Source organism: Cyprinus carpio, chromosome B22 (genome assembly GCF_018340385.1).
Source record: "Cyprinus carpio isolate SPL01 chromosome B22, ASM1834038v1, whole genome shotgun sequence".
Taxonomy (NCBI): domain Eukaryota; kingdom Metazoa; phylum Chordata; class Actinopteri; order Cypriniformes; family Cyprinidae; genus Cyprinus; species Cyprinus carpio.
In genome coordinates this window covers 25,035,749-25,062,400 of record NC_056618.1, presented here as the reverse complement: position 1 = coordinate 25,062,400, position 26,652 = coordinate 25,035,749, and the positions used below count along the sequence as shown (strand labels likewise).

The following is a 26,652-nucleotide window of genomic DNA, read 5'->3' as shown; positions in this document are numbered from 1 at the left end:
GATGTTTTGAATTATTATTAATTGATTTATGTGTATATCTTTATTTTTATTTCATATTTTTATTTTATTTTTATTTTTTTTTTATAATATTTTATTTTATTTTTTATTGATTGTTTATTTTTAGTTTATATTTTTTTTTATTTCATAATATTATTTTATTATGAATTGATAATTAATAATTAATTTACCTTTTGTAAAAAATATGAGATCCAATTTATTAATAGTAAAAAAAAATTACTGTTCTTTATGATTCACCATTATAATATAAAGTACTTTAATGCATATTATAATCTACTAATTATTAAAATACTTTGATACATATTATAAGTCAATTAATGGTCAAACAACTTAATGAAACATTTAATTTATTCATTTTAAAATACTTTGAAACATAATAATCATCCGGGACAAATGATTATAAAATAGTTTATTATTTTGTTGTATGTAATATTATTACTTGTATAAAAATAATATTGAATTCATACAATTGTAAATGTTGTTTACAAGCAAGTCCCTCTTGCAGAATTTGAAAAAAACAAAGTTTTAAGCATTGTCCAAATACACAAGTTTGTCAGGCATGTGAATTGTTGAGCCCTGATGCTGATGAAATATGTCCACATCTTGTGTAATTCCTGGATTTCCCCCCCGACTGGTTACAGGTAACTGAAGAAATCTACCTCAACCCAACATAACCTATGCAATGGACAGGTGTGGACCAATGGGCTCGACTCGCTCAGCGGTGCTCAAACATTTGCTAAAAGACGCCACTGTAAATCTGGTATGGGTATCAGAACTTATCACAGGTGCAGCTTAACACACACACACACACGCACGGCCCCTGAATCAGATTCAGATTGACAGTATGCAGCTTCGTTGTTTTTTTCAGAGTGTTTTAAGGTGGCACCATGTTGGGCTGATGCTAACAGCCATTTATCAATAATTGTGAGTTTAACATGGCCTTACTGATGAATGGTTTGCTAAATTTGCAGCCATCTTCTGGTTGATTCATAATCGATGCCACAGGAAGTGTTTTAAATATCAGGAATATCATTTCAGTCAGTACGGTCTCAATAGGCTATACACAAAAAAAATTACTTGTGATTCTCTGTAACGTTGCTGCTGTTATCAGGGGAAAGACATGTGGCTTATTCGTTTGTGATTGATTAATCCTATTGGAGATTGATTCAGTTAAGATGCTGGGGCGTGATACTTTTAGCGCGAGCTTGTGCTGTGAACTCACTGTTTTAGTGAAATTGATGTTAACACATAGTGTAGTAGTTACCTTGGCTTGGGAATTTTACCATCTCATCATATTAATTGTTTTCCTTATAAGGTGAACTATGGGAAAATCACAAGCTCCAGCTGTATGGTGGTGTATTTAGGAGTGATTTTTTTAAGCTCCAGCTGTATAAGGGTGAATCTGCAAGTGATATTTTACCTCAAAAAGAAGACATTTGTAATTGTGAAAAATTTTCATGACTGTGTTAAGCACATTTCCCCAAAATTCTCATTACAATAATGCAACGAAATGCATGGTATGTACTGTAATTCATCTGAATCTGTTTTTAATTATATTTTTTATGATCATTATATATATATATATATATATATATATATATATATATATAAAATGCTACTCAAATAGTGCAAATAAAATTCAGTTCAACAAATACAACTTTATAAATGCTTAGCAAATATGTCAGTAATATATAATTGAGTTAAATTGCGATAATATTTTGCATTACAGTACTAAAAATGCTTATTGTTTGTGATATATTTTGCAGTACGCTATTGGAAGTTAAAAAAGGATTGCCATGAAAATCAAGTCACTACAAAAAAAAATAATCGTCTTTTTTTATTAGTAGTATTTTATTTTTATTATTATTTTACATTATTTTGGGGGGGGTGACCCGGGCATGTTCTTGATGGGCTTCATGAGATACACCGATTAATTTCATTTTTATTTTTACACTGGATAATTTACCTGTGGAGCTAATGACAAACGTATTAAAACAGCATGTCATTTTTAAGCTTTTATGAATCAAAGGGAATTTTTTTTTTTTTAACATGCATGTAAAATAAATTATAATAAAAAAAAAATCTATATATGAAACAAACAAATGCACCTTCCAGGAATACACAATTAGAACACAATCTGCAGGGAGTGAAAGCCTGTAAAGGAGCTATTTAATCAGGTTAGTTACTTTAACTAACAGATCTTATTGAATCACTATGTTTACCATTCGGTTTGGTTTAGGGCCCTGTTTTAATACTCAAGCTTCCATGTTCCTAATCCTAACAGTCACTGCTGAAGCTTTAATACAATGCACATATTTTGTTCAAATGGGTGGCGGTGTTTAGCACGGTACAAGCTTATTCAGGTGAATCTGGTGCTGAATCATATTCCTCGCAGATTTCATAGGTGTTTTCCTTGGGATTACCAAATCCGATGTCGTCGTGGTGCTCTTCACAACCTGGAAAACCAGCACAGGCTTGTACATACAAACACACTGATTAAAAGATGAACACACACTGGGAAAATGCAAGATCACAAAACTACTGGGCATCTTCAACTCATCCTTCTGTTTCTCTTTTATTTTTTTTTTTTTTTTTTTTTTTTTGTTTTTTTTTGTTTTTTTTGTGTTCTCTCTCGGACTGTATAATTGTGTATATAATTTGGGTTATTTATCATTTTAATTTTCTGTCTTTTTGTTATTTCTTTTGGTTTGTGTTTGCTCTCATATTGTATTGGAGAAGAGCACAACGTGTGCGAAGTGTATGTACTTGACTCTCAGTCTAAAGAAAAATGGTGCTACAATCTGTACAACTTTAGACTGTGCTTATTTATATTAAGATCATCAACAACAACAACAAAAACAAAAAAAGAAATGAATAAAGATTTTTGGTGGTGCTTTTACACAGGGATGTTTTCAAGCCTTGCGGCATTTATTTTTTCAATATTTATAATGTATTATTTGGCGCCCAGCATGAAGCATCCCCTGCTTGTTTGGATCAGTGCCGTTTTTATTTAGAAGAAACACCTTTTGGTCTTAATCGAATTTAAAGAAGCATGAAAGTACATTGCAGAACTTTATAGGATAACTTTTTTTTTTGAAGTATTTACTTCAGTGGTGCTCCGGTGTCGACCTGTGTGTCAGGTAGTGAATGCTTTGAATTACACACGGCACACTGTTGAAACTGGTGTCATGTGGCATTTTGTTTCTTAACATTTTTTGATTTCTCGTAAGGAGAACAAGTGCTAAGCCTGTTTGCCTACCATCTTGGGCCCGTACAGCTCGGTGCTGTTTCTTAAAATCATCGCAAATGTAACGCAAACAAATCATCTTACACAAACTGGTGCTGCTGTTCACGAGGATGTCAAAAATACCAGTGAGCCCGTACCAAAACCTAAAATCCACTATCAAAGCCTGTCCTAGAGTGTGTCGTGTAACCTAGAGTTTGAGAGTATTGCATATTGTGGTGATGTGAAGTTGTTCTGATGTGACCGATCGTAGATTTGGCTAGTGTTCTGTCAGTTGGCTAGTACTAGTGGTCGACCGATATGGGTTTTCCAATGACTGTTGGAATAATGAATAGCATTTATAGAGAATAGGCTGATATAATGACGTATATGAAATATTTGAACATAAAATGAGTAGTTCACCAAATTTACTCTCCCTCATGTCGTTCCAAACCTGTACGACTTTATTCTGCGGAACACAAAAGAAAATATTTAGAAAAATGCGGGAAACTGTTTTTGTCCACACAATGAAAGTCAATGGGGTCCAAAATTTGGACGGCGTTAACTTTTGATTGTACGGACAAAATTTGGGAGATTCCCACCTGCCCGATATATCGGTCTATCGCTAACTGGTACAGCATTGTAAAAATAGTCATTGGCGTGCAACATCGCCAACTTGAAGAAAAAGCAGGAGTGGATTTCCTCATTGTTTTGCGTCCTTGTTTCCTTTTATTGTGTTTTTGTTGCTTAAGTATGTGCTCAAGGAAAAATCAACGTCGCCTAAGCTTTAGTCAGAATGCTGTTTAATAGACTATGGTGTATAATAATAATAATAATAACATTAAAAAAAGAAAGAAAAAAACGTGTAAATTGTCTTTCTGTCCAATTAATATGATGACATTTTGATGAAATAGGATGGTGACCAGTACATGAGTACATTGTTACCAGCACTGATGGGGTTTTTTATTGATAGTAATTGTCATTGTTAATGTTACCTGTTTTAATGGCCAATTTGTGTTTTAATATCTTTGCGACTGTTTATCAATGATGGTTTTATGATTTCGGAATCCTGACCATTTGGATACTCTTTAGAACATTAAGGTGCTCTCCTACACTTTAAACAATGAAAATGCAGCTATGAAATTCATGCACCTCTTGCATTTGCGAGGGGTAAACATTTAATAAACGTCAATGCAAGCTTTGCTTGTTTTACTTCATTGTAATGTCTCATTTGAACTCTTTTGTCCATCGACGCTGTTTCCTGTTGGAGTGGAAGTTAAACTCTTGTTAAAATTGATGTTTTTGTTGTTTGGGTGGTGATTGTTTCGTATTTTTTTTTGTTTATTTTTATTGTGTACATGTATGAGGTTGTGCATTGCAAAAGGCGACTTTCGCATGTTATAAATAGATTAAAGAATATGTTCTGAATATGTAAATTTAGATATGTCTAAGTATGTAAATTCATATAGGCTTTGTCTAGTGTCTCAGGAACATCAGTTCTGGCTTTAATAGTTTTACATATTGAAAGAGAATGTTGGAAATATTGGCTGTCTTCCTAGATGACAGATAAAAATGAGGATGAGATTGCTTTACTGTGCATTATTTACCTGTGATAGAAATTTCCACTGAATGGCATATACTATTTTGAAGTCACCAACTTAAAGTTTCTGTTGTAATTTGTCCCTTTGAAGTTTAATTTGTAATCCATGCATTACTATTTTCAGTTAATCACATTCTTATGCTTTTTCATGGTTCAGCAGGAATATCACAGGATACTTGTGCAACAACAGCAAACTCCTTAGAGTTGTTATATTTGTGACACTGTTTGGTGCTTTTAATGTAATGACAGCCTAATTCAGTTGATAAGGTTTTAAATCTCAGCTTTTTGTTAACAAAGTTAATAAAGTGTTTCTAATGAAAGCTCAATTTGATCTGTTTATTTTTTTTTTTTTTTTATTGCCTTACTAGCATAATGTACAAAGATTAATGTCCAGCTGGGAAAGGTAATAGCTCACATTTAGCAATAAAACAATTGCAAACCAATTTAAAAATAATCAGAGGCAATACAGTTTAGAAATAAAGCAATTGCAACCCAATTTAAAAATAATCAGAGGCAATGCAGTTGACCTTTGGTGAAGGTCACTATACTGTGGCCACATATTCCCTGTAAATTAAAAATAATTTTATTTTTGTTGTATGAATATATTTTAATTTTAATTAAGAAATTTTTATCTGTTTTGTTTATAATTTTGTAAATTTGAGTTTGTTGTACTAATTTATACTTACCTTATTTACGAATAAAAATTATCCTTTTTTAATTTCTTTTGGAATCCCAGATATGGCAAACAATCTAGCATTTCGTCCTCTGTGATTTCTTCCTGTTCTTTTGGCTAAAAGAGACCTGCCTTATCTTTTGGGACTGGTCAAACATCTAGCACACCAGTGCTAGAAGGACCTTGAAAGTCTGGAAAACAAGTGCAGCTGTATGTCTTCCAGAGATCAGGGCTAGGAGTAATAAAAAAGGATTATTGTTGCTGTTCCTTTGACAGTCAGCAATACACCCAAGTCAACCTTTAGCACTTTTAATTTCAAGGCTTTTTGCCTTTGTCATAAAAGATACTATAGATTGGGAATGGTGCAGGTGTATTTGAACCTTGGTTCCCTTGAGCACTACGGCACTTGAGTGTTGTAATCACCCTTGCATATTTATATTAGCGATCTGTCAATATCATGCCCAGCAAGGCACATAAACTCGGGTTGCTAGCAATAAGAAAACTAAAAGCTGCATGTCATGGCGCTGTCTTGTCTAAATGGTAACCCATGTTTTGCAGAATATCTTGCAACTTTGAAAAGCCATTGAGATTCTCTTAAAGAGTTTTACAGTACAAGGTTTGCCATATAGATACAACGGTGCCCCTGTTCATTGTTTTTTGATCAACTCCTTTCAGGGTTTGAACCTACACCCTTTCAGTTCTGACCTAGATATGCCCTGTTCCCATGCAATGTTTAATGAAGTTGAGAGCAAAATATAGTAATTAACAATGGGGATAACAAAAATGTACCCCAAGAGATGAGGACACTCCTAGAAGTCTTAACTGCATCCCATGGGAACGAATTAAAGAAATTGTTTACAAATTTAAAAATAGAACTTTGTTGCAATTTGCCACCAAGGAGGACCAAACTATTATTCGCTACTACAGCTGTGTGTCTGGGGTCTACAAAGTAATCCATTGTCTGTAAGAGTTCCTCCTCACTTTATCAAAGCTCAAAGGCATGTGATGTCAATTCACTATCTCTCGAAATTTACACATCCACTGAATGCTTCGAATACCCACTGTTACTCCAAGGACGAGCTTTCTTGGCGGGCTGGCTCCGCTCAGGAGCACAGGAGGGGGTGTATATAAAACACATCCCTGCTGTTGACCCACCCTAAAACAAGTGCTGGATTTCTCTGCGATTGAATCAGAGAAGATGCTCTTCCACGCAAGATTTTGGCTAATGCTGTTGCTGATTGTGGCGACTGGGTCATATGGTGCCAGCGTAGGACACACAGAGCAGGATAACAGCCCGAAGGTCACCCAACTATCAGGTCAGTCTCTTTCATTTGTCCCGAGGTACGTTGATGCATTAAAGGGATAGTTCACGCCAAAATGAAAATTCTCATTAATTATTCACCCTCATGTCATTCCAAACCTGCAAGACCTTCGTTCATCTTCTGAATACAAATTTAGATATTTCTGATGAAATCCGAGAGCTTTTTGACCCTGCATAGACAGCAACACAACTACCATGTTCAAGACCCACAAAGATAGTATGGACATCATTAAAATAGTCCATTTGACATCAGTGGTTCAACCGTAATTTTATGAAGCCACGAGAATACTTTGTGCATGAAGAAAACAAAAACAATGACTTTAATCAATAAATCGTCTCTTCCGTGTCCGACTTTGAAGCGAGTTCACGATAGTACCACGATGCATGCATGTGATGCTGCTGATGCAGGAACTGGTGTTCTCACATGTGTTTGCAAGCAGATGAATGCACATGCACGCATCCTGGTACTGTTGTGAATGTGCACTGAAGTCTGATACAAAAGAGAAGAAATTGCTGAATTAAGTCATTATTTTTTACTGTAGCTTCATTCAATTAAGGTTGAACCACTGATGTCACATGGACTATTTTAATGATGTCTTTACTACCTTTCTGGGCATTGGACGTTGCTGTCAAGTTAATCAAAAATATCTTAATTTGTGTTCCGAAAATGAACGAAGGTCTTATGGGTTTGGAACGACATGAGGGTGAGTAATTAATGACAGAATTTTTAATTTTAGGTGAAATATCCCTTTAATTGAACTTATTGCATTTTAACATCTCACAGAGCAATTAACATGCTAAAGCAATAAAGCACACTTGCAGTGTGATTGCAGTGCGCAAGTTTGTTTTCTTGATTATATTTTTTTGAAAATAGTTCCCTGAAGTGGTTGCAGGGGTGTAGGAACCATATGATAACTTTTGGGAACAAGTTAAGGCAGGGGTGTCCAATACTGGTCTTGGACGGAAACTTTCCTGCAGAGATTAGATCCAACTCATTTGATTGGAAGTCCTTGATTAGCTGGTTCAGGTGTGTTTAACTAGGGCTAGAGCTAAACTCTGCAGGGAAGGTGGCCCTTCATGTGGAGGAGTAACTCATCTGCAAGATTTGAATTGGGTGTGACCAATGAGGAAGACATCCAAAATGTGCAGTGATGAGGGGTCCCCAGGACAGGGTTGAGAACCACCGCTTTAGGTGACATGTTCTGGCCTTGAATGGTTATCTGACTGACCAACAGGATGGAATGGAGATGAGCAGGAAGTTGCAGATATGGTACACGTACCCCGAAGTGCCAGTGAACAGCCGATTGGTCCATCAGCCCATTCAACACATTCCACTGAAGACGTGCCATGTGATGATGAGCAACTAGCTCACAGTCGTGCCATGGATGACTTCCTGTCAGCCCTGAACATGGAGAGTGAACTTGGGAGGATGGGTTACCAGCAGTTTGGAAAATGTTCGTCTGGAACTTCAGGTTTGCAGATTTCACATCTAGTACAGAGTTTGGACAAAAAACGAAGTGGCCTCAAGGGTGTACATGCCACAAAAGGTAAATCCATTTTTCTTGGATTTGAAATTTGATTTCTAGCTAAACCCTGGTTTAAGCTGGATGCTTATTCTTGTGAACTAATTAACACCATTAGATGAGTTGTGGTTATTTTTTAGTAGATATTTGGGATGCTGAGAAGGAAGGAGACACGACTTTAACCCTCACATTCCCAAGACATGCTCAGCCGAGCAGCCCAGCCTCTGTGACGCTCCTGTTCAGTGTCGATTCCATTAAAGGAGATGGTTTGAGAGTGAAATTCAACAGTCATTCCATCCATCCAAATACACAGGTTAACCTCATGATAATGACACTTTTTGACTGTTATGGTAGAGAAAGAACATGAAATGATGGGGTGAAATTGGGGCAACAGGAATGTGAAATGTCATATTGCTTGCATATCAAAGCAGGCGTATAGCAACCACCTACTGGGTGAAGATTATCTTCCCTAATTAATATTCATTATAATAATGAATGCCCTCAGCATTCCTATGCTATTTGCCTTTCAGATGGTTTGCATTTCTGAGGTTACACGTTTCCTGGTCCTTAAAGGAGGACAAAGTCATGCCCACGTTCACCTTAAGCTGAGTGTAACAATTGAGACATGGAAGGATGAAAACAGTGAGACAGTTTTTTCCCTTCAAAAACAGACTTCTCTTAAGAATCCTTTCACTGTAAATTTGAACTCTTTCTGTTACATCTTAGAGCCGAAACCTAGTGTGTCTGAGCTTCGGGACGTGTTGATGAGAAAGGTAGACGGCAACAATATGTCAATGAAGCCGGTCTTAGTTTTCCTCTCTGACCGTGATGAGCAAAGGACACCGCACTTAAAATATCACGGGTAAATTATTCACTTGCTAAAGGTTTAAACTGCTCAATTTAATCCTGCATTATGTGATTAGAAAATAACCAAGCTGTTAAGCCATGACCTATTTAAATCTGTGCCGCCTTACAGTAAAAATGAAAATGGGATAGCATACTGCAATACAACTCATAAGCATGAGAATAGAGTAGGCTACCTACTACATGCATCAGCAAATTGTATGGAGTTCTATATACCGCAATGCTGATACATATGCTACACAGTATTCCCTAAACTAATATTCCATTCAGATCATTGCCAATGTTTTTCTTTTTCTTCAGAAATCCACTGGATGAGAAACTCCCATCCAGAACTTATCTTTTCCTCTGCGAGCTGCAGAAGTTCTTGAGTGACGTCCTTCCTCAGAAAGAGGGGCCGACATCTCAGGAAGGTGCAAACATTGTCTCTTTGGATGCGCTGCATTCCCTTCCACCTCTCAGCCTTGGAGTGTCATCCACAGAGTCCCTGCTATCAGGACTGGTGAATTCCTCCACGCCGACTGTATTTGTCTTCCCTGAGAGGCAGCAAGGCCTGCAGACTCACAGAGTGGAGGTGACACTAGATTCTCCTCTGTTGTCTGTGCTCAGAATGAGACTGGATGAAGCCATGGCTCAGGTGAAACAGCAGGAGGTGGGGCAAAAGGTGACTGACAGGCTTCAGAAACTGAGTGAACTAAGTGCCCTTTCTCCAGAAGGAGAGGACGAGGAAGCAGGTGAGCATTAAATGTATTTCCATATATACTACCTGTCAAAAGATTTTTAAGCAGTTGCATTGAATTGCATCTAAAATACTATAATTTCTTTCGTAGTCGCTAAGGAACATAAACGGGCCCAATACCGGTCCGTTTTGCTGCTCAAGGCCCTGCAGGTGGTACTCAGTACCTGGGAGGTGGAAAGAGCTCAGAGAGCAGTCAGAGCGGATGAAGATGGCCCATCAGTGCCCAGTCAGTGTCGGCTTCAGAGCTTGTCCGTGTCCTTGAGGAAGTTCTTTCTTGAGCCCTCTAAAGTCAACATCAACAACTGTGAGGGAGAGTGTGGATTCCCCCTGACCAGCGGCAACAACCACGCCATCCTCCTGAACAGCCATATTCAGAGCGGCCAGCCCGTCAATCGCTCTCTCTGCTGCGTACCGGTGGAATTTGATGACCTGTGTGTGATCGAGCTTGAGAGCGAGGACACTAACATCTCCTTCAAGACCATTGTGGTAGTGACCAAGTGTGAATGTCGCTGACACCCTCCTTTTGCTCTTTGAAATGCACTTATGCATGCGTATATAGCAATATGAATAAAACCTCATAATACATTTTATTTTTGTTTTTATTTTAAATATGTTATAGGTTTTCTTTTAATTTTGTTTTTAATTATACAAGAGTTCTGTTTTATATGGCTTTTGTGGTGTAAAATAGGTAATTGGGGGACATTTTGCATATTCAATGATATAAACAATATTTTAGACGACTTTAGCTCTATGAAATAATTAGCTGTCCTGTTAACATAGATTTGCATCAGTGCTGAGCGCATTAAAATATTTGGCTGTGTTAGAATAAAGTTAATATTCAAAAAGCATATTTTCTCTGTCTATTCACTATGATTCCTGCAAAATTCTCTCAAAATGTTACAGGTGGTTTATATGAAACATTTCAGATGAAGATTTTTATACAAGTATATATGTGTGTTTGTATATATATATACATATATACACACACACACACACTAACAGTCAAAAGTTTGGAATAATTAAGATTTTTAAAATGTTTTTGAAGTCTTCTAATATGCTGATTTGGTGCTCAATTGTTATTAATAGTTCTCATTATGGAAAATGCGGAAAAGCGTTTTGTCTCCTTAATATTTTTGTAGAAACAGTGATACATTTTATTCAGGATAAATATCAAGGTCAATGAACAGCATTTATTTGACAAACTTTTGTAACAAATTCCTTTACTATCAGTTTTGATTTATTTAATGTTTTCTAGCTGAATAATAGCAATAATTTATTTTAAATCTTACTTTTTAAATTGAAATGGTAGTATATCACAGTTTCCACAAAAATACTGAACAGCACACGGACAATAATAAGAAATGTTTCTCGAGCAGCAAATTAGCATATTAGAAGGATTTCTGAAAGATCTTGTGATACTGAAGACTGAAAGTTCAGCTGCGATCACAGGAGTAAAGTACATTTTAAAAATATATAAAAAAATTACAGTTGTAAAAATATTTCAGAATATTATTGATTTTACTGTAATTTTTGACTGTTAGTGTATACTTATATATAATATTTATTTATTTCATCTGAACTGTTTTAGGACTATTCCCTCCCGGACTATTCCCTCTCCTTGAGAAATCCTTTAGCCATTTCTTTGTTACGGATCTTGCGTGGTCCAACCTTCTCTCCATCCTGCTTTGGCCTTGCTGCTCTTTTCTTTTTAAACTCTTCCAGTTTATCCTCAGATCCCCAGTTCCAAAATGCAAAGGTGTCCCACCATGAATCAGACTACAGCAAAGACAGACAATTCAGAAACAATGAACTAGCCAAAAACTGTTCAAGCAGATTCAAATGAGCCTTACCTCTGCTTCAGCAGCCTGAAGCTCTGATCCAGCTTCTTCTTCTGTTGCTTCAAAGTATGGCTCTATTGTTTCTGTTACACAGTTGTGGCAATTTTGATCAATTTAATGTATCCTTGCTAAATAAATTTATTAAATGACCCAAAACTTCTGGGCCCATATTCACAAAACATCTTAAGGCTGAAAGTAGCTCATAACTCGCCGATTTAGGAGAAAATCTTAAAAATAATGAGCGTGTCAATCCTAAATTTAGGACTCTAAGGCCTGGTTTCACAGACAGGGCTTAGATTAAGTCAGTATTAGGCTGTAGTTCAATTAGGACATTTAATTCATTTTTAAAAACGTGCCTTAGAAAAAACATTCCTGGTGTGCATCTTGAGATAAAACAAGGGCATTGACATATTTTAAGATCAATCAGTGCAAGTTTCTTTCAGTTGAAACAGAATATTGTCCTCATTTGTAAGTCGCTTTGGATAAAAGCGTCTGCTAAATGACTAAATGTAAATGTGAAACAGCTCAGGCTTACATTTTAGTCTGGGACTAGGCTTAAGCCTTGTCTGTGAAACCAGGGGTAAGAGTATTTCACAAAGAGTTTTAGCTCTAAAACTAGCTCCTAAATCTGTGAAAGGTTAGGAGTAGTGAAGAGGAATCGTAAGTCACTAAGACTGAACCACAAACTATCCTGAAGTGGCTGTTGCCAGTGATCTGCCTCTGAATGTAAACATTTTAGAAACATTTAATGATAATGACCTTTTAAAAAGGTATCACCTTTGGTTTTGGAGGTTATCTGAACTCTAAACTTTCCTTTGATTATATCCTTGTTTTCATGAACCAGTTGGACAAGACGTAACAGCTGTTCTTGCGTCCAGTTTTTTATTGGTTGTTTTTTTTTTTTTGTTACATTTCCATGTATTACTATCAGCCATGATTATTCTACTCTGTTAATTAAAAGGCTGTTTATATGCATATGTAAGAGGCTGACAATTAGCTGAACATATACATGTTTAATTTGTGAGACTTAACCTGCATCTTAAAATCTTTATTTCAATGTGGCAATTAACATTTTTTTATTTTTAAACCTTTATTTGTGCCCTACTATATTTCCATGATAAATCTCTGACAGAGACTATCAGCCAATCACTGTGTGCATAGTTAGTAAGCATGCTGACATCATCCATAGCAACGAGGTCAACCACACCCCCTTACTCTTAGCTTAAGACTTCTCTTTATTCCTTAATAAAAGTTTATCTCAGCAGCTTTGGAAATAGGTTTTAAGAGAAACCTCTTAGCTAAAAACTTTTACTGCTATTAGGAGAACACTTAGTGGAAAGATAAAATGTTTTGTGAATACCGGCCCTGATCAAAAAGTGTATTTGGTAAGCAAAGTAAATCCCTACATGGTGATACAAGACACCTCAGGCCCCTACAATATCAGGGTTTGATTTGCAATAATAATCGACTGGCTAAGTTTGCATGCACACATATTTACTGCATAACTCACGTTCAAGAATTCACCTTGTACTATCTCAACCGTTGAGCTGACCACCACAACGACCATGGCCACTAAAATACAGCGGTTCAGAGTAATGCCCTTCCATGGATTTTCCACCTTAGTCAACGATTCCACCGGAAATATGCGCCGATACTTCACTGTTGAATAGAGATATTTGAGTGACTCAGGAATGAAGTATAATACAGTTAGAAATTCAATGTAATGATGACCTATACAGTGAATTATTTTGAAATATTTAAGTGCTATAAATGTAAATCACGGGTCATACTTGTTCTGATGATCCTTTCTGGAAGTTTCTGTGGAGTTGAAGATTAAAACAAAGTAAATATCTTAAATTTGTATATTAAAGGGCATTTTCAACTTAAATATACCCTTATGACATGTTGTTATTTATTATGATCTTATTTGATAGATTCACACGAGTCTGTTGCATTTATGTAGGTGTCGCTCAAAACAAGTGATGTTCTCGAGGTGACTAACATTGAAATCCAAACTTAAAACCATTCAAACTCGTCAAAAAATTCCTAAAAATATAACAGAAACCATCTACAGTCTTTTTACAGCTGCAAACAGTACAAAATTTCGAGAGCTGGCTACTGAGTAATAGGGCTGATAAATGTAATGCATTCAATTCTGAGTATAAACAAACCAAAACAACTGCTTTAGTGGTAGTTAGTAGATAAACGAGCATTTCTTACCAGGCAAAGCCGGAGAGGACAGGCATAGACTGTGTGAGGAGGAGTGTCAAGTTCTTCAGAGCCCTGAGGGACAGGAGCAGCTGCGACTTTATTATTAAAAATACAAGCACTTGAGATTTTACATGACCGATCTGCAATCTTGAACTGAATGTTGGTATTAGCTTTTATATTCACATAGATACAAAGTAGTCATTTTTAGATGTTTTCCAGTTAATGTTGTTATTTTTAAGTTAATAATTTAAATACATTAATTATAATGAATCTTAGATATAATAGCCTAAAACTTGCACTGCTTATCACACTGTAACAATGAGAAGTATAATTAATTATTAACAGGTTTTGTGGTAGGTTTTTTCGCGCGCTGCACAAATATGCATTCATAAACCAAACATTAGACATATCATAACGATTTTTGTGACTACGATCAATTTTAAATCGTTTATTTCCACTCAGGGCTTATTTGTTTGCGAAAGCGCATGACGTAACGCCGCCGAAGCCACGCCCACTCGTGTTTCAGCATATAAATAATGCGGGCCTACAGCCGTTTACATTTTCAGTCGGCGCACGGACGGAGAACAATAGGGCCTTGACGTTGGCCGGATGGTTAAATCCAACCTCCAGACGATACTGAATAGCCACTGTTTTGTCAGAGAAAAAGAGAGTAATATATCCAAGATGCCAGTGATCGAAATGACCCGTAATAAACCCGAGAGTGAAAGGTAATGTGGGACTTGTATTTAACGTTAGATTGATATGTAGTGTGGTTGTTTTTTGTTGTTGGTTCTATAGCGGTGTTGTTTTGATTGTTTGGCGTAGTGAGATATAAAGTATATTCGATTTAATGTTTCTACCTTGCGAAATGAGACTTCGATCTATCCATCTGTCGAAATCCCTTTAATAAAGGTATTTCTGAGTGAATAGTGTTGAGTAACGCGCGAGAAAGCCGCTGTGTGTTCAGGTGGACCGTGTTGTCAATCAGTCGCGGGTTAGAATGATTGACAGGCCTGTTGCCAGGTAACAGGTTTTGTCGCGTTCGCTTATCATTCCATCTAGAGACTTCCAAACCGCTAACGTTAATTCAAACTGTCATCAGTGCCCGCGTCTGTTTCGATGTATTTACAAGTCTGTGTAGTCTCAGTTTGGCTTTTGCGCTAATATGAGATCATTTAAAGTTCATTATGTAGCATCGTAACCCGGTGCTATTCATTATGATATTATTTTCATAGTTTTACAAACGCTTAGCGGGTTTATTCAGGTGGCGCACACCTCAGCAAGTGACTGACGTTCGTTCCTGTTCGCGAGGTGGCTAGCGTTCAACGCTAACCGGATAAAGCGAGAACAGTTGGGTAACGTTATATTGCTCTTATGTCACTGTTAAGACTGTGTTACGAACGGCACGTTGAATAGGAATAATTAACCGTCATATAAATGAGTAATTCGCCACTAAATGGCTATTAAAACCGGTCTGAAGTTAATGTGAGGAACTGTGATGCGCTAACGGCTAAACGTCGCCTCGCCCATCCCCCCCCTCCTTGTTTGTTCCTCTATCATGCGTCATTGCTGTACTGCATGGAGTACAGTGATGATTGTGTTGGTTTGAAGCTATTATTAATTTCTGAAACAATTCTATCTGTATCGTAGAATGAAAAGTTAACTGCTCAAATCTAAACATTCTCAATGTAATCTGAGAGAGATCTGTTTTGGTTTATTTTAATACATTCTCCTCAAAGAACAGCAGGTTTAAAAGGGAAATTTCGCTTAGTACAAGTTCATGTCTCATCTTGTATGTGGGCAGGTGGGTTGTTTGTAACACCAGTTACCTCTTCTCTTTGGAAGGAAGTTGCCCACCAGATTATTCATTTATAGCTTTCATGCAGTGATGCGTCAATCCTGGTTTAAAAATATGGGTGGATGTTTCAGCTTCCTTTATTTCGCCTACGCTTTCATCAGAGGCTTTCTGCTCTTGCAGTAACTCCTTGTACTCGTTGGGTTTAAACGATGTCTGTGTCCGTGCACCTGCTACAGGGTGTTGTGTAACTACCGTTCATCTCCTCCCATGTGATCCCAGCCTCTGTAACAGGCTCACCGTGTCCCTTGTGAACGGAGAGTCAGAGTAGTCTGACTTCAGGGATTAGGCTGTTTTCAATAGGACAAATGAAAGTTGCTGTTGCTGCCCTCACATTGCTTTGCTGAAGTGAAAGGAGGTTGTGCTGGTTTGCAAGATGCATTCAGATGCACTTAGTTTTGTTCAGGTTAAAGATTTGCATATGCACAATTTGGCCTGTGCTGTATTTTACAAAGCTTTAAAAAAAAAAAATTCTTTACGAGTATGGTCAGCAGATGCGCCAAAAGCATCATAATTGGCAAATGTGTTTTGTTTTTTCGATTAGTACATTTTTAGGGCACAGGTTTTTTTGTGATTGTTATCATTGGAAAATGGTTTTTCACTCAAATCTCAGACTCGACTAATTCGTTAGAAAAAGAAATGCCAAACCTGTGGTAATTGAAAACACACTGAAAAGACCAAACCAGGTTTTATGTGTATTCCCATCATCTTCCTGATGCATTTATGTACAAAAATAATTAACTTTTTTTCCGTTCCCAATTTGCTAAGCCTTTAGCAGTGGTGTCATGCTTTACCAGTTGAGCTACTAGAATTCATAGGTTCATTAACATTTTTATCCAGACACTGAATGTTGAGGTAATACTGTCTGAGTATTAAGAAGTGCATTGTGTTTTATGGTTACAGTTCCCTTCGCTGCAGTACCCCGTGTCCGGGGCCTCTGTGGTGTTCCGATGTCCCTCACCCACCCCTGAAGATCCCAGGTGGGCGAGGGAATGATCAGCGGGATCACAGTCTTTCAGCTAAGCTATTCTATTCTGTGAGTACAAAGGGTTTGGTTTGTTTTATTTTTCTTTTAGATAAGTTTTTTTTATATTTGAGTTCATATTTTTGTTTTTTTTTTTTTTTTTTTTTTTTTTTTAACTAAGTGTCTTTTAACTGCATTCCTCAAAGAGAATGTGTGCATGAAGTGTGCTTCTAGTTATCTCACTGTGCAAGGGTCATATCTTATCTGCATATAAATCTAATCACCTGTGGGAACTGATGTTGTACATTACCTCGCCTGGTTTCTCATGTTGATGAGTTAATGATACAGTTTGTTAAATGGCTGTGCTGTAGTAATTGTCCTTGACTGCATATGCATATAACTGTATTTGTTGTTTTTTGGGATGCTCGGTTACTGGTTCTTGAGGAAGCCCCTCAGTTGAACAGCCGTGTACGTTTTTTGCTCTTTGAGCGGCGCTGCTCTGTGAGCAAGCACTTAGTCTGGAGGGGGGCACTGAAGGGGGCAAACCTTTACATCGAAATCCCCACTGGTGTCCTCCCAGAAGGGAGCAAAGATAGGTTAGTCAAATTAACATTTCTTTTAACATTCATTTCTTTTATCCCTACAAAAAAAAGTTGTGTGGCTTAAAATGATTGTTCCTTTTTTTTTTTGCATCAGTTTTTTCACTCTTGCTGGAGTTTGCAGAGGAGAAGTTACAGGTTGATCACGTTTTCATCTGCTTCCATAAGAGCCGAGATGACAGAGGTAAGCCTTTTCTCTTCCTGTATTCTTTTTTTTTTTTTTATAATTAACATTATTTTTAACTTCCTTTGCACTTCCATCTCCAGCATCGCTGCTGCGGACGTTCAGTTTCATGGGCTTTGAGATTGTGAGACCGGGTCATCCCCTTGTCCCAACCCGCCCCGACGCTTTCTTCATGGCTTACAGCATCGAAAGAGACTCCGATAGTGACGAATAAAGCTTATCAATCACCACTGCATCTAATTATTATGCTTTTTGTTATCTAATTTTTTTGCTGTTTATTAAGTAATTTGTATGTATTTCTTATTTGAGTAGTTTTGTTTTTCCTGTTAATTACTATGCTGTAGTTCTTGTAAGGGTTGTGGCTTTTTTTTTTTTTTTTTTTTTTTTTTTTTTTTCAGTCATTTGCACTAGTGTAAACCAAATTTCCACAGTGACCATTAGTTTAAGCCATTTCCACTGAACTTAACTTTCAGTGTAATTGGATTCTTTGCTGATTTCCCCATCACCCATTCCCACACTGATCATTTTTAGTGCATAATATTTATGGTTAAGATCCTTCAAGCAACAATGTTTGTAGAATCATGGTTTTTATTGCTGATATGTTGATTTTCTTTTTACCAGTGTCTTCAAGTTGTTTTCTTAATGTGTGCATGAATTGGAGGTTTTTTTTTTATGACTTCAATAGGATCTGTCTGCATGTTTTGACAGTGTGCAGAATAAAAATGCTCACCTTATATCACTTACCTTCGTTTTGCTATCTCTTTTCATTTCCATAAGCATAATGCAAATTATTAGGCCTCTTCTTACTGGGTTTTTATTATTATTTATTGCTTTTTTGGTTTTCAGAATTCTTTATTGCTCTTTTAACCCTTGTTGAATGTTAATAAGTAAATGCCACAAGGTCAAACTCCAACAAGAAGCTGATTTTGCAATAATACATGGTTTATATTGCATAAGACTTTACTGTAAATGGGAGTAACCTGACCCCTCTGAATATGATAAAGCAATATAAATATGTAACAAGTCTTTTACATGTTAATTTTGCAAGAAAAATTAGGAAAATGGAAAGAGTAGTGATTCATATGTATGGGCCTTGTACACAACAACAAAAAAAGAAAGAAAAAAAAAATAGTTCCTTTGGATTGTGGCAATGATCTACCTAAATTAAAACAAGTTAGTTCAAGGGAACAAAATCAAACTTGGGGCCCAATTTAATTAAAATAAGGCACAATTCTCCACGATATCTAGATTTTTCTGTGTGTTGTGCAGGGCTCCTGAAGTATACAGCAGCTCATGAATATGAATTACAAATATGGGACAAGATGATCTGTTATTAGGATTAAAACTGTTCTTTTACATCATATCAGTGACATTACAAAGAATAGATTAGTTAAATCTGAGGCTCACTAACTCACAATTGCTGTCATTACTATTTACATTTTTATCTGTTAAGCAGGTGTAATGAAGTCATGAAGGCCCAAACGTTCAGTTATGCTATGCATAGTCTCTGGGTCAGTAAGGGATAGATATTGCAGACAGAGATAGTCTTCCCAGTCCAAGCCAGGCTGATCCTGAAAGAGTCCTTTTTCGGCAAGCTTGAGAACCAAAAGAGATCGTTTAAGTAGTAGCCAATTAGAAAGCACAGAGTTCTCCATTTGGTTCTGCTGAAAGAGTCTCTGTCGAGGACCCCAAAGCAGAGCCTGGAGGACACCCACCACATCGGCTAATAGTAGCCCAGGTTTCTCAGATGTAAGCTGGGTGACCAGCCACTGCAAGCCTTGAGTGTATGGAGTGCCTTGAGGCACCTTCCACACAGATGAGCAACTGTCGTTGAGATGTAGGCAGTACCTCAGCAAAGTCCCCAACTGGAACTCTTGGGATTTTGCTTCTTGCAAAACTTCATCCTCAAAATGGCTCTTCAGGACCAAACGAGGTGTGCCCCACTTCTCCCATGAGGTTTGACAAATCTCACTTTTCGTCCTTTCGTTGTCTGTTTGCTCTTTGGATACTGTGATCATGGGTATACCTTTAAAAGTGTCTGTATTCATGCTTCCTCTTTTCATCTCGCTAGGGTAATCATTAGAGTCAGCCTCTTTGCGCATGATACTAGGCCACACCAATGTCACACTCTGTGGTTTCATTTGCCTGTTAATGACTTTAAAATGTCCCAGTTGCTGTAGTCCTAGCACCAACTGGAGGGCAAGAATACAAAGCCTCCTCTCATAAACCTCAGGAAGGGTTGAGTGCAAAGAGTGTCCTTCCTCAACAAAGTCCTCCAGTGTTCCCAATGGAAAGTCTCTTACCACAGTCACACTAACACCTTTCTCCAGAAGATCAGAAACTGTTTGCTGTTGGCATACTTCAGTGGTGTCCCCATGTGAAGGCTCTGGAGTTGTCTGAGCATGCTGTGAGGTGTAAGTTTGATCCGTAGCTGTGCACTGTGGAAAATGGACCAACCTTTGCTCAATGTTAGGATGTGGCATGGACATGGTGCAGTCTGATACTGAATCCCCTCTGTGAACCTGACAAAATATTTGGGAGTCATTTTGAGTTTTCACAAGTAACATGCAACATATAGAATTCTTTAAGTACTCCAAGTCCTTTACCAGAAAACTGCTGCACTGTGACTGAAAACATTTTATAATTTTGTCTTGGTAGCACATGTCAAACTGTTGATGCTGTTGCTCAACACCTGGCATGATGAAGGAAGTGTGGGTTTTTTTTAGGTTTTGTACTGCAAGCTAGGGCTGCCTTATAAGGGTGTGCATTCTGCTTGTGGTTCAGGGTCTCTGCCTGGGAAGCATTGATAGCCTACTTGCAGTTTTGGATTGAAAACCCTTGTGCATTATTGCCCACATATACACAAACAAATGCAGATTGCTACAGTTACTAACTAGATTCCTTATGCATCTAGTTTAGATTGATTGTCTCTTCTGTTATTATACTGTTGATGTTCTTACCTTCACTGAAAACAGTCTCCTGGGAATCTTTAGACAATGCACCAAGTAGAAACCATCCTTCTCAGTCCACTGCTGCTCACACAAAATAAAGTCATTAGGCTGAGAAGTCTTTGCTATCTCCATTTCCTGTTCATTTAGGAAGATGCTCGATTCAATGTTCTGCAATGTGTTCTTGAGAAACTGAAGATAACATTCTTGGATGCCCATGGGAACTTGCTCATGGCTGTGGAAGCTTCTGAAGACACTCTGAAGTTGCTCATCTGGTGTATCAAAGTTATGTCACTTTTTTTTTTGATATTGTAGATATTCCTCTTGTAGTGCAAGTGTGTCATGGAATGGTGTTATCATATATAGGGGGTTTTCATAGTTGCAGGTTCTTGTATGATTGTGGTAATGTGGGTCCAGAGTCTCCTCTGGGAGGGATAGGGTTCTCGTCAGACTCTTTTTAGGTACTGGCGGAGGAGTTTCGTCTGAGAAGAATCTCACCTGGTGATTTTCTGAGTGACAAGATATGGGTAATACATTTAGCAATGGAAGACACAAGAAGTACACATCATGCATGCACACATGCATGCTCAGATGTTGTTTCATGTCATGTATTATGGAACCATGAAATGAAATTCAGTGGAAACTATCTCAGTTCCCACATTGCCATGAAACACAGACTACATGTGGTTTAGCTGTCTGTCTAGTGGCTTGCTGTATTGGTTTCAGGTATTACTTCCCTCAGTAATACTTTTGTATTCAAGAAATAAAGTCTAAAAAAACATAAACAGAAATGAGGAAGGCTACGCATGTGAAAATTTGGAGGGTTAAGCTTGTCATTTTTGTTGGATCCTTTTTTCTTTTTTGTTAGATTTTTTTTTTTTTAAGTATTATTTTTATCATTTTTTTAGTGCTTACCATAGCGATGATGTATTGGACAGTGGACTGCATTACAGTAAGTAGGAGTAAAAACTTCAGTAAATGGAGACACAGGGGTCTGTGGTCCAGGCAAGTGTAGATCTCCCACCTTCAGCTCTAGATCCTGGATGGAGCTTGAAGAAGACCTGCTCCTAATAGTCCCTGGATGGAGCTTGAAGAAGACTTGCTCCTAAAAATCCAGAAACATTACAACATGAAGTTACTGGGCCTAACCTGCTTCACTTGTGTGACATTTCACTGTACTGAGCGACGAGTAACTTTCGTGGTATGAGGTTTCCTGTAACACAGCTCAAATGTGTCAAATCATAACACTAGCATCTCTTACCTGCGCTGTTTGATGGGCAGTGCAGGTGGTGATGTCCCTCCTGATGCTCCCAGGAGAGTGTAGTCTGTTGCTTGATGCATTGTAGTTTAGCGTGTGAAAGTGTGAGCGTTCGTGAATATGGTTCACCCACCTCCAACTGTCAGTTCCTGTAGTTTTCGTCTAGTTCATTAGCACACATGCAGTTACCTCACTTACTCTCACTCTCTGTGGCTGTCTGAGACATTGCGACAGCATATCTAGCATCTGAGGTTGGTAGCGGAAAAGCAGAGTGCATTTTGTGCACATCTGTTCACTGTACTTTCAAATAAGGAAATTATGAAATAAGGAACTAGTTCTTACTGTCATTGGATGACATGCTTATGTACATTATGCTCATCTACTGAGAAAAAATTGTGTTGAAAGATGAATCTAAGGTTTTTTTTCTCTCTCTCTCTCTAAGGTGGTAGGACCCAGCTCACAAAGGTGAAGAGTTGGGAACTGCAAATTTCTATAAATTTGGTTAACATTTTATAATTTTGATATTATATATCTATATTTTCTACAGAACATAAAATTAAGCAACTTAAATTACACCAGTCACAAACTCCCTGCCAAACTGATTTGAAAAGTGCTTGGACGGAGATAAACACTTTGCAAGATACCATGTTGTACTTGGTGAAATCACGCTCACAGACAATAATAGATGTGTTATTATTTTTCCAGCATTGTCGTTATCAAGTCACTAGAGGATGCTGTTGTCTCTTTATACACAAAGAGCAACCTCGACTTGAGACCTTGTTGTGGATCAAATGGGCCCAATTAAAAGATGATTCAGATGGGTTTCAGATGGTTCAGTTTAAATTGTCTGCACCATTTACACAGGACTTTTAACAATGCACAATATCCCATTCAAGCGTTATAGAGTGGCACTAGCAGGAACAAAAACCTCCCCACGTCTAAGAATAAAACCTTAGGAGGAACCAAAAATCAACACAGAAGGTAGAACCATTTACATTTAAATTTAGAACCAAGAGGTATATCAATTTAAGACTATTAGTCATTTTTTTCTTTTCATTGTAATGTTGAATAACGATGACGTGTGAAATGTGGTTGGGTTATATGCAATTTAATATTTTGTACAGGCTGGCCCTGGTTAACCCCTGTTGGTAGATTCTGTAATTACACCACATGCACTGCATATAAGGGCTTATCCTTGCACTATTTGCAAGTATACTGACCCTTAGTATTAATGTTACTATTATTAAATAATGGGATTGCATCCAACTTTTTGTATTCAGATGTGATACTTCTACATTTCAAAATAAAAACATTGCATTAAATACATCTGTTGGTGGACCTAGATCGTTCAGCAAAAATAACAAATACAAAAAGTGGTGTCAGACTGAATTTAAGAAGCTTCATATATAAAGCCTCCATTCGAACTGAGCTCTGTGAACAATCTGTATTGTCTTCAGATGGCTCTGGATGTAGCTCTTTTGGCTGGAGGGTGAGAGTGAGTCAGAGAGGGCTTATTGTTTGGTTCTTTTGTCATCGTTATGTATAGCTCAGTCTGCTTTCAGAGTGCTTGAAAACACCCATAGAAGACCTATGACTAAACAGATTTCATAAATTTCCTTAAAAGGTGAACACGGTTATGAAATGCTATAGCTGCAATAAGACAACAAACAGCTGATGAAAGGATTAAACCTAAGGTGCAAACAGCAATTTGTAAAGTAAAAAGCTGAATTAGGCCTATTTCTCCATAATAGTAATCATTCTAAACTACGAACGCATAGAAAATATAAATTACAATGCACTCAACTTTATCATGCAATAGCATAATATAATCTCGGGTTTAGTGTAATTTATGTATTGAAACTTAAATATTCATCCAGAACTCTTGTGTTGTTTTATGCATTTTATTTTGGATGAGACAACTGTTGCAGATTAGCCTACTCTACTTATACTGTCATAAAGAGTCTTATAGAATCCAAATTGGATTTTTATGTTCTAATGCGCAAAATGAGTGCATTTCTTACAAGTCCATTGTGTTCATGAAGTGCAGATCAAAAGATGAATTGCACATGCAGTTCTAATTTAAGACATGAGTGCAGGGAAGAAGCCCTCATCAAAATGAAAAAGAAACAAGGAAAGAGTGCGAGGGTGAGGAGGGGACAAAAACAAAGCAAGGACTGAAGAGACCCTGAAGTGGACCATCATTAAGCTCATATGCTGCTCTCAGTAAAGAGACTCTTCACATGCTGTGGTCCTGAGTGCTGGGGTTCCTACGCACAAATTTTTACCACAGATTTACGTCACCCACATGAAAAAACACTAGCAATTATAGTAAATACTATAGTGCTTTTGAACCATACTATAGTAAAGTATTGTTATTTGTTGTGGTAATTGATGCGATAATATAACAACTATAGTAATATAAACAAATTACCCAATACTGTACTAAGTTTTCTACAACTATAGGGTATATTATACTACAATACACTACAGTTACTGTAATAAAAACTAAAGTATACTACAGTATTTACTACAGTTTATAAGTCTTAGGAACCCAAGCAGATTTTATAGTTTTATAGTAGAATTTAAAGCCAAAGAAACATATTTCTGTTCAAATGTGTGTTTGTGCTATATTTCTTTAAAAAAAAAATTTCATCAAAGCTTTTCAGGGCTTTCGGAGTCACTGTAGATCAGAAGACTGAGGCTTTTGAAACGATTTGTATGTTTAAAACATTTATTTTCTTCATAAAGTCATGGATGACATCTATAATGACTAATCTGAACATTTGGAACGTGAAATGAATGCATAAAATAAATAAATTCTCACACAACAAAACAGACAGCATGAAAAACTAGTGCATTTACAGCAGAAGGTGCTTGATTGTCATGTTCTTGAGCAGCACTGCTCTGGGTTTGTTCATTTGAGGTTTGAATTGAAATTGAAAGACTTTCTGTCTGCTTTGCGAAGAATTCCCCAAAGGCTTCGCTTGCTTTTGCTGACCTGTTTCACTGACTCATTGCTCTGAGCCAGTTGCTTCTGTATCTCGATTCCTGTAATGCTGTGGCTTCTAAAGAAACGATGAGCGATTGGAGACTGATGTGGATGGCTGCTGCCATGTGTCTGGATAGGTGATGTCCTAACAGTGACGCTTCTTTTCATTTCCAGCTTAGGGTTTCTTGATGGGTTTATCTCTTCATCATGACCCCAACGTCTATGGCCCTGGAAGAGGAGCGCCTCTTCGTTGGCCATTTGTGGGCTTTTGCTCAAAGTTACGAAGCCGTATGGGGTGGTGACCTTAGGAAGGTGAGGTAAAGAAAGAGCCGCTCGGCTGGAACGTTCAGAGCAATGTTCAGCCTCCACCAGAGGACTAGAGAAAGAACAGTCGCTCTGAGTTTGAGCCCGGGTGATGTCCGAGATGGCTTTTCTTCCAGGTACAGGAGATACACCGAACCCCGAGGATGATGATGACGATGAAACTGAAGATGAAAGAGAAAGCCTAGAATGATAGGATCCACTGACGTTATCAATGCTCCCCCAGTCCTCATCTTCTTCACCTTGTCGTTCTTTCTCATTCACTCTGGATCTATAGCCATTCTCCAGGGCGAGTTTTGGAATGGTGAATTGTGGGATGCTGTCCGGTGTCAAGACTATACTGCGTATGCTGTCTTTACTCCCGCGGTTTTCTGATGCCAGCGAACTTCCGAAAGAACTGCTTCTCGCGGTGGCCCATTTGAGAGCGAGTATTCCCGCGGAACTGTGTCTGCGCGGGAACGGGAATCCCGCGCTTTCAGACTGGCTTTCGGCGCTCGTGCAGTTTCCAGCACTGATGGTGCGTGTTACCGTCATGTTCTTGTGCAGTGCTGCCATTCTTTGCTCTGTCTTACTATATAAAATACAGAAAAAGTGTTGTTTATTACCTGCTTGTGTAAAGTTGTGACTGAAAGAGCAGCCTCGGAGATTTATAGTCCTCCAGACCCTTCAAATCTGCCCCTCTCTGTTTGTTTTAGACGTGCGTAAACGTGACGAGGGAGCCGTGAGCAGAAACATGTCCAAATGTGGCTCTCTTCCGCCTTGACGGGTCTCCTCCGGGACTGACGGTGATGACAGAGACGACACCCGCACGAAATTGTAGTTTGGTAACCACAGTTACTGCAATTACTGTTAATAGAATAACAAAACAAAATGGCACTGAAGATTATGAAAACTCTCTGAAGAGATATGCTATGTTGATGTATTAATTTTAATTCTATTTTACATTTAAATTTTTACTTACAGCCTGGTACTTTCATAATTATCCTAGTTGCAAATAATTACCATACTCTAAGGTAATTCAAATAATGTAATGGTACTCTATAGTGTGCACAAGGTTTTACTTTTATGAATGCATAAGTTATATTTTAGGAATATTTAGCTTTTTATGACTTTATGTGAAAGCATTTTTTGGTAGTTTTTTATTATGATGTAATTTATTTCAGTTACACTGTAATAAATTTAAACGAAACGGTAAATGTACCTTTATTAAATTCTTCTTTGGAATATAGCCTATTATATGGATTTATATTATTACATTTTTCATGTGTGTTTTTTTTGCCAAGGTTTAAACATTTATTTGTATGTAACAAGTTCTAGTAACTGTTGCTTTGTGTGGTGTATCGAACGCGCGCATAAGAGTATTTGTGTAGTTTTCGCGCATACTTTATTTCTAATGTAGTGCGCAGTATGTAGTGCACAGCCAATGTCTGACGCGCGCGCAAACCGCAGTGGGCTGGAAAAATGCACCTGTTTTAATCAGCACGTGCATGACTGCCTGGTTAATTGGCGGTGCATCGGTGGATTAGT

General features: G+C 37.6%; 4 protein-coding genes across 5 annotated transcripts; 2 read left to right on the top strand and 2 right to left on the bottom strand.

Annotated features, from left to right (window-relative positions):
- The first annotated feature begins 5,565 nt into the window (after window positions 1-5,565).
- amh (anti-Mullerian hormone) lies at window positions 5,566-10,532 on the top strand. 2 transcript variants are annotated; one of them, XM_042749471.1, is made up of 6 exons: window positions 5,566-6,830; window positions 8,071-8,382; window positions 8,502-8,671; window positions 8,889-9,220; window positions 9,523-9,953; window positions 10,050-10,532. In XM_042749471.1, exons 1-6 carry the CDS (start codon window positions 6,713-6,715, stop codon window positions 10,469-10,471), a joined length of 1,785 nt encoding a protein of 594 aa, XP_042605405.1. In that variant the 5' UTR covers window positions 5,566-6,712; the 3' UTR covers window positions 10,472-10,532. The 2 variants fall into 2 exon arrangements, with proteins under 2 accessions (XP_042605405.1, XP_042605404.1); XM_042749470.1 differs by having other exon boundaries at window positions 8,499-8,671.
- A 4,019-nt stretch (window positions 10,533-14,551) lies between these two features.
- Window positions 14,552-17,836, top strand: oaz1a (ornithine decarboxylase antizyme 1a). Its single transcript, XM_042749149.1, has 5 exons — window positions 14,552-14,735; window positions 16,766-16,898; window positions 17,247-17,422; window positions 17,524-17,609; window positions 17,693-17,836. The coding sequence occupies exons 1-5, from the start codon at window positions 14,617-14,619 to the stop codon at window positions 17,821-17,823; spliced, it is 645 nt and encodes a 214-aa protein (XP_042605083.1). The 5' UTR covers window positions 14,552-14,616; the 3' UTR covers window positions 17,824-17,836.
- Window positions 17,837-18,846: 1,010 nt separating this feature from the next.
- On the bottom strand, window positions 18,847-20,846 carry LOC109046717 (inactive tyrosine-protein kinase PRAG1-like). Its single transcript, XM_019064502.2, has 2 exons — window positions 20,570-20,846; window positions 18,847-20,131 (listed from the first exon to the last, which is right to left on the bottom strand). Exons 1-2 carry the CDS (start codon window positions 20,774-20,776, stop codon window positions 19,058-19,060), a joined length of 1,281 nt encoding a protein of 426 aa, XP_018920047.2. The 5' UTR covers window positions 20,777-20,846; the 3' UTR covers window positions 18,847-19,057.
- A 2-nt stretch (window positions 20,847-20,848) lies between these two features.
- peak3 (PEAK family member 3) lies at window positions 20,849-23,229 on the bottom strand. Its single transcript, XM_042749551.1, has 3 exons — window positions 21,819-23,229; window positions 21,473-21,624; window positions 20,849-21,066 (listed from the first exon to the last, which is right to left on the bottom strand). The coding sequence occupies exons 1-3, from the start codon at window positions 21,896-21,898 to the stop codon at window positions 20,849-20,851; spliced, it is 450 nt and encodes a 149-aa protein (XP_042605485.1). The 5' UTR covers window positions 21,899-23,229.
- Between the last annotated feature and the right edge of the window lie 3,423 nt (window positions 23,230-26,652).

Bases quoted from the DNA above. Each gene is read 5' to 3' on its own strand.
- amh (XM_042749470.1), top strand. From the start codon at position 6,713: ATGCTCTTCCACGCAAGATTTTGGCTAATGCTGTTGCTGATTGTGGCG. The intron at 6,831-8,070 runs GTCAGTCTCTTT...ACTGACCAACAG, and splicing joins GAAGGTCACCCAACTATCAG to GATGGAATGGAGATGAGCAG. The intron at 8,383-8,498 runs GTAAATCCATTT...GTTATTTTTTAG, and splicing joins GGGTGTACATGCCACAAAAG to TAGATATTTGGGATGCTGAG.
- oaz1a (XM_042749149.1), top strand. From the start codon at position 14,617: ATGGTTAAATCCAACCTCCAGACGATACTGAATAGCCACTGTTTTGTC. The intron at 17,423-17,523 runs GTTAGTCAAATT...TTTTGCATCAGT, and splicing joins CCAGAAGGGAGCAAAGATAG to TTTTTCACTCTTGCTGGAGT. The intron at 17,610-17,692 runs GTAAGCCTTTTC...TTCCATCTCCAG, and splicing joins TAAGAGCCGAGATGACAGAG to CATCGCTGCTGCGGACGTTC.
- LOC109046717 (XM_019064502.2), bottom strand. From the start codon at position 20,776: ATGGGCATCCAAGAATGTTATCTTCAGTTTCTCAAGAACACATTGCAG. The intron at 20,132-20,569 runs GTAAGAACATCA...ATATTTTGTCAG, and splicing joins GGAGACTGTTTTCAGTGAAG to GTTCACAGAGGGGATTCAGT.
- peak3 (XM_042749551.1), bottom strand. From the start codon at position 21,898: ATGCATCAAGCAACAGACTACACTCTCCTGGGAGCATCAGGAGGGACA. The intron at 21,625-21,818 runs GTAAGAGATGCT...AGGGACTATTAG, and splicing joins CTGCCCATCAAACAGCGCAG to GAGCAGGTCTTCTTCAAGCT. The intron at 21,067-21,472 runs GTAAGCACTAAA...CTTGTCACTCAG, and splicing joins TCCAATACATCATCGCTATG to AAAATCACCAGGTGAGATTC.